The sequence below is a fragment of the Crocuta crocuta genome, unplaced genomic scaffold (genome assembly GCF_008692635.1).
Source record: "Crocuta crocuta isolate KB4526 unplaced genomic scaffold, BGI_CrCroc_1.0 scaffold17, whole genome shotgun sequence".
Taxonomy (NCBI): domain Eukaryota; kingdom Metazoa; phylum Chordata; class Mammalia; order Carnivora; family Hyaenidae; genus Crocuta; species Crocuta crocuta.
This window is the reverse complement of record NW_027532041.1, coordinates 1,445,518-1,452,247: the sequence shown is the minus strand read 5'-3', so window position 1 is coordinate 1,452,247 and position 6,730 is coordinate 1,445,518. Positions and strand designations below refer to the sequence as shown.

The 6,730-nt window shown below is 45.6% G+C and overlaps 1 protein-coding gene across 1 annotated transcript; it reads left to right on the top strand.

Moving 5' to 3' along the window:
* Positions 1 to 3,318: 3,318 nt before the first annotated feature.
* Positions 3,319 to 6,466, top strand: GADD45A (growth arrest and DNA damage inducible alpha). Its single transcript, XM_077776365.1, has 4 exons — positions 3,319 to 3,592; positions 4,122 to 4,223; positions 4,434 to 4,671; positions 5,789 to 6,466. The coding sequence occupies exons 1-4, from the start codon at positions 3,549 to 3,551 to the stop codon at positions 5,900 to 5,902; spliced, it is 498 nt and encodes a 165-aa protein (XP_077632491.1). The 5' UTR covers positions 3,319 to 3,548; the 3' UTR covers positions 5,903 to 6,466.
* Positions 6,467 to 6,730: the final 264 nt, after the last annotated feature.

Genomic DNA, 6,730 nt, shown 5'->3' with positions numbered 1-6,730 from the left:
ATGCTTTGTAACAAATTACTCAAAACTTAGTGATTTAAAACAACATGCATTTATTATTTCAGTTTCCTCAGGTCAGAAGTTCAGGCATGGCTCAGTCTGGTTCTCTTCTCAGAACCTCACAAGGCTAACATCAGTGTTACCCAGGACTACATTCTCATCTGAAGGATGTACTAGGGATGGATCCATTTCTAAACTCTCTCAGGTCACAGGCAAAATTAATTACTTTGCCACTGTATAAGTCATGAAAATTTGCTTCTTCAAAGCCAGTGATGGAGAGTCTTTGATGCTTCTAGTCTGTCTTCAGAGAGGGCCTAGGCCCTCTTCTAAGGGGTCACCTGATTAGATCAGGCCATGTAGCATAATCTCCCTTTCAATTTCTTTTGGATGTTAAAGGATTGACTAAGTTCTAAAGGGGAAGATTATCATTCTATTCTACAAACCAATAGTACGAAATATGTATGAAAAAAGTGAAGAAAATATCAAAAAAGACTCTGAACATACAAAGAAGGTAGCAGTACTAAAATAATTCAACAATTCTTGAGTACACAGTTTCATCTGATTGCCGAATATAACCATTTGGCATCCTTACAAATATCACTACAGGTCGTTCCAGTCCTGTGCAGTTGAAGAACCCAGAGCTATTTGGGATAATTTTTAAAATGACTTCACATATTAGAGTTATTTTTAACAATACATATACATACATTTTCTATACTGATCTGGGGAAATTCCTCTGATCTATCATTGGATAGCAACTTCCCCCAGGATTAATAAGTGTTTGTGAAATATCATCTGTGATCATCTGAAAATATAACTGTAATCTAACTGTAATGAAATGGAAGCTTTTACTTTCAGCCATGAGGACCAACTTGGAAGATAATCACTGATGAAACACTCTAGGTAGACTCAGCAATGAGATGAATGATATAACATATCTGAGTCAGAAAGTATGACAAATGAAATATTTTTGAATACTGGAAGGCTAGGTTTCTCTCACAGAGAACAACTCCACAACACCTGAACAAATCACTTTCCCATGAGGCCAAATTCAGCATGTAGTATAGTTTTTCAGTGACAGACTAGGCCTATGTAGTTGACTTGGGTGGGGCGTTATTAGGGCCGTGGTTCATTTGAATTGGCACAAACAATACATGGGTTCCACCGTCCTACAGCTTCCGTTCAGATGACTAAAGTCATGGGACTTTCAGCATAGCTAGCTGATGACAGTGCATACTATTTTGTCCCAAAATCCAGTCCAAGCATGGGCATACCAATTAAATGGCAAGCACTTTAAAGGCAAAGGACCAGGCATTGCATAGTTCTTGGTATACAGTATGATAGCAAAGAAACTTTTCTGAATTAAAGTGAAATGTGTAATATCTTAGAGAAAATTCATGCACTGCACAGGACTGCAGGATCCTGGGATCTCATTCAACTCTCAGATTCTATTCAACTAAATAAACATCGACTGTTCTTCTAATAAATGCAGAAATTGTGTGAGATGCTGAGAACACCAAGTTCATGAAGTCATGATCCCTGCTATCAAGAAATTCCCTAATTCTTTGTCAGCTTGCTGTGATTACACTTTCTTCCAAAGAACCTCTAAGAAATACCTAGCAGATAGAACCTTGGAGTTCCACCGAACACAGTTCAACAATTTCCAGATGATGACTCAGGCCATATTGTGTAATTCACCTTTTGTCTCTAAAACTGCAAGTATTTCAGCACCTACCTAAATTTCAATTCTAAGGAATTCTTTAACAAAGGCATCACGTGTTTGGATTTAGGTATAGATATGACATACACAAGCACCCTTAGGTAAATTATCCATTAGCCATAACCATTCCTTTACTCAAACATTGCCCCTTGCTGACAATGCAGCTAGGGATTAAGTGCAAAATGTCAGCTCAAATAAATGAGCCAGAAAACCAACATATCACTTTTCTTTGCCACTAAATTAAGATCAAGGGAGCTTAAGAATATTTTGTCTGCAGTGATACAAACATGCAGGTGCAAAAACTCTTATGTACCTTTGCAAAAAATTACTTCTCTAACTGTTGGCTATACAGACCTTAATAATGCAAGCAGAGTTTTGAATGGGAGCATATGGGAGGCATTTTCACCACTTTGGGTGACTTCAGTAGGTTTAAGACGTGTTTTTGCATTTATTGCATATACTCAAAACAAAGGAAAGAACTTTCAACTTATTAAAGTCAAAGTCTATACACTGAAGTTTGCTTTTCAAAAATGTGTAACTACTGATTGCTTTCCACCCACAGGTTGCCATGATCTCAAAGGTGAAATTTTAGCATATGACTAAAAGGTCCTATAGCGGCAGCTTCATGATTCAGCATCTAACATCAATAATTCACAGTGAGATCATAGGCTCTCTGTGGAAGGTAGTGACATATTTGCCTTATGAAAGGAGGCTTAGGGCATATTGGGAGTATTTTGAATTTAGACTTGTGTGGGTGTCAGACATTTGTCTTCTAGCTAGTGCCTGGGCAGTAGGATTCTCCTTTGGGAGAAGCTCTTTGAGAAAGGTGAATTTGGGTTGTAGGGCTAGGATACACACATGTGGTAACCAGCTCCTCCTGAACACGGTTTTCCAGAGTTACCCTGGGCAGGTGGGAAGCCTTTCTATGGAAAAGATTCCAACTTGGTTCCCTGCCATCACCAAACACAAATGTGTTGATTTTTCTTTTTTGAGCTTCCAACCCTTGCAACCTTCCAAAAATAAATCAAACCAGCCATCAGGGCACCGAAATAATACTACTACTAATAAGCAGCTTTGCCTAGACTTACATAAACAACACTTCTGAGTAAACTTTGCCCCAGAGGTCTGAAACACTCTTTTTATGTAACCTGCTTACTAATAATTACTAGACTTGGGTGCATTAACCCTGGAAATAGATTTTAATAACAACTCCTAAAAACAAAAGACATGAAACGACAAAAAAAAAAAGTGCACCAACTAGAAAAACATTTGGCAGCCTGCTCCAGCCTCGATTGGAAGACACCCCCCTCCTCTCGCCCAGCCACTTGCAACCCCTCCGCCTCTACGAGCCCCTCCAACTGGATAAGAGTCCGCTCCGGACCCCGCCCTCTCCTGGCCCTGCACCGCCTCCGCCCCCTGAGCTCGCCTTCCGCGTGGCTCCACCTCCTTCCGCTTCTCTCCCCACGGTTCCAGGAGCTGGGGTCAAATTGTCTGTGCAGGCTGATTTGCATAACCCAATGGCTGTGCATATGCAAATGAGGCGGGTGGTGGTTGGTTGGAGGTTGGCAGGATAACTCGGGCGAGCCGGGCCTTTGTCCTTCAGTGGCTGTGAGGCAGCTGCCGGGTCGGAGTCACGGCCCGTGGCGAGGTGAGGGGCCGGGAGCAGGCGAGCGAGCGGGGCGGGAGGGGCAAACCGACGGACAGACCGCGCGGCGGCAGCGGGAGCCGGAGGAGCCCGTGAGGGAGTGCAGAGAGCAGGCGCCCAAGCGCCCACGGTGGCAGGAGCAGCCCGCACGCCGCGCTCTCTCTGAGGGGGATTTGCTGTTGCAATATGACTTTGGAGGAATTCTCGGCTGGAGAGCAGAAGACCGAAAGGTAAGGCGGCCAGAGTCTCTCCCTGAACTCTTCTCGCCCACTGCATGCGCCCCAGGGCGGCCCCGCTGTGCAAGGTTTGACGGGGAGCGAGCGGTTAAAAGTTTGCAGAGGGCACCTCCCTACCGTCTGGCTCTGGGGTCTTCCCCGCGGCGCCGGTGGACGGAGGAGCGTGCCCCCAACCTGGCCGAACCCTCCGGGCCTTTGCAAAAAGGCAGAAGGGACTGTCCCTGCCCGTGCGGCTCCTGCGGCTGGCAGCCTGTGGCTGCACCCAGCGCCAGAAACTGGCAGCGCCCTCGAGGGAGGGTGACGGGTGGCCTTCTCGGGGCTTTTCGCAGGGCACCCGTCCTATGGACGTGTGAGGGCTCAGCAGGGGTTACAGGGCCGGGGGAGGCTTCGGGTTTGCAGAAAGCCGGGAGGCACGGTGGCGCACGAACTCCGGAGGGAGAGTCGCGGTGCAGGGGGAAGGGGCTGCCATGGCCCCGAAGGGACCGGGGCTGACGGGACCCTCTTTGCTCTCGTTCGCGTGCAGGATGGATAAGGTGGGGGATGCCCTCGAGGAAGTGCTCAGCAAAGCTCTGAGTCAGCGCACCATCACCGTCGGGGTGTACGAGGCGGCCAAGCTGCTCAACGTGTAAGTGGGGCCCTCGCGAGTCCCTCGTGGCACCCCTTCCCTCCCCAGCCCTGTCGGAGGCGACCTCGCCGAGCGCCCCTCGCCCTGCAGCGCAGCTCCCCGCGGCTTCCCACCTGCCCAGGGGCGACCCCGGGGCCCGGGCGGGTGTTGCGGGCGTCCACGCGGACGCGCGGCGTCTCTGCGCTCACCCGCCCCTCCCGCTGCCCTCAGCGACCCCGATAACGTGGTCCTGTGCCTACTGGCGGCGGACGAGGACGACGACAGAGATGTGGCGCTGCAGATCCACTTCACCCTGATCCAGGCGTTCTGCTGCGAGAACGACATCAACATCCTGCGCGTCAGCAACCCGGGCCGACTGGCCGAGCTCCTGCTCCTGGAGACAGACGCGAGCCCAGCAGCGAGCGAGGGCGCCGAGCAGCCCCCGGACCTGCACTGCGTCCTGGTGACGGTAAGCGAGAGCGGGGTGCGGGCCGGATGGAGTTAAGAGTTCTGGAGGGAAGTGAGCGAGGGTTCAGAGTCGCCTGACTGCAGATCTGGAATGAGGGGGAGAGCAAGAGCGTGACTGCCTTTGCCCCATTAGAGAGTGTGGCTGGACTTTCAGCCGAGATGTGCTAGTTTCATCATCAGGATTTTCTCTGGTACAGAACATGTCTAAGCACGTTGGAGGCTGCCAGCAGCGGAAGAGATCCTTGTGAGTCAGCACTGTCAGCCCAGCTCCTCCCTACCTACATCTGCACTACCTCCCGTGACTAATTCCTTTAGTAGGGCAGATTAGATAAAGCCAAATAAATTCCTGGCTCACCCTCATTAAGGAGTCCGCTTCATTCTCCGCCACTCAGAGTTAAAAATAGAAATGGTGTAGGAGACAGAACTTAATTCCCTAGAAATCCGTGAAGAGGAGACAGAACTTAATTCCCTAGAAATCCGTGAAGAGGATAGAGTGGGAATTTTTTCTTTGCAATCTTACATTTTTTTAAACGGACCTTTTTATCCCTGATTAAAAAAAAAAAAACCTTTGGTAGATAAACAACTTGTGTTTTCAGAGGTAACATGATAGCTTTGTCTTTTTACATTTTACTCTTTTTGGCTGGTCTAGTTGAGTGGCAGCCTAATCATTTTGCTACTCCTGAAAATTGCTACTCTGTCTTTTGGGAGGATAACAGGTGGCAGTTCTAGTTAACTGTTCTGCAGCTCTCATGAGAGCATGGAAATACTCCTCCAGAGTTGTTTTCACTCAGGTCTCTTCCACAGCACAACTTTGGTAGGACAAACCTGTGAATGATAATGTCATGCAAAACTAAATAAGTGCCATGCAGATATATAAATTATGGTTCAGAGGGTTACATGCGTTCCAGCCTTGCAGAGTATGGTTTAGTGGAGAATTACCCTTAAAGATTTTGCAGAACCAACTACCTAGAGGAAAGGTTATTCTTTATGGTTGTAACTGGTCTCTCTGTCACACAGCCAAAGTATAGAATGTTCAGGTTGTCTTCCTCTCAAAATGAATGTAATTATTAGCAAGTGCCGGTTTTTTTAATAGTGAATTTTCCTCAATTTGTTTCCAGAATCCACATTCATCACAGTGGAAGGACCCTGCCTTAAGTCAACTTATTTGTTTTTGCCGGGAAAGTCGCTACATGGATCAGTGGGTTCCAGTGATTAATCTCCCCGAACGGTGATGGCATCTGAATGAAAATAACTGAACCAAATTGCACTGAAGTTTCGAAATACCTTTGTAGTTACTCAAGCAGTTACTCCCCACACTGATGCAAGGATTACAGAAACTGATGTCAAGGGGCTGAGTGAGTTCAACTACATGTTCCGGGGGCCGGAGATAGATGACTTTGCAGATGGAAAGAGGTGAAAATGAAGAAGGAAGCGGTGTTGAAACAATATACAAGTCAAAAGGAACAAAAATTACAAAGAACCACGAAGGAAGGAAAACAAACTATGTATTAATTTAGAATGGTTGAGTTACATTTAAATAAACCAAATGCGCTTTGTTAAAGTTGAAATGTGGGCAGTAGTTTGGGTATTTTTGGTTTATATGCCCTCAAACAAAAGAAATACAGAAAGGGTTGATCCTATTTTAAAACCATATTTTATTGTATTTTGATGAGATGTTAAATTCTCAAAAGTTTTATTATAAATTGTACTAAGTTATTTTATGACATGAGAAGTTATTTATGCTATAAATTTTTTGAAACACAATACCTACAATAAACTGGTATGGAATAATTGCATCATTTCTTAATGTGTGCTTTTGTTTCTTTTAACTTGGAATGTATTTTAAATAAGTTTTTTTATATGGAAAAATTAAAACCCTTATGAAATCATATATATAGTATATGTGTGTATCTATATATATAGATCGATATCTGGTGTGTGTATGTATGTGTTTTTTTCCACTTTTAAACATTTGAGCTGGACATGGCATAATTTTATTTATTCTTTAACAGACATTTTACTAGTGCCCTACTTTGTCTACACTTTATCTACATTCTCTC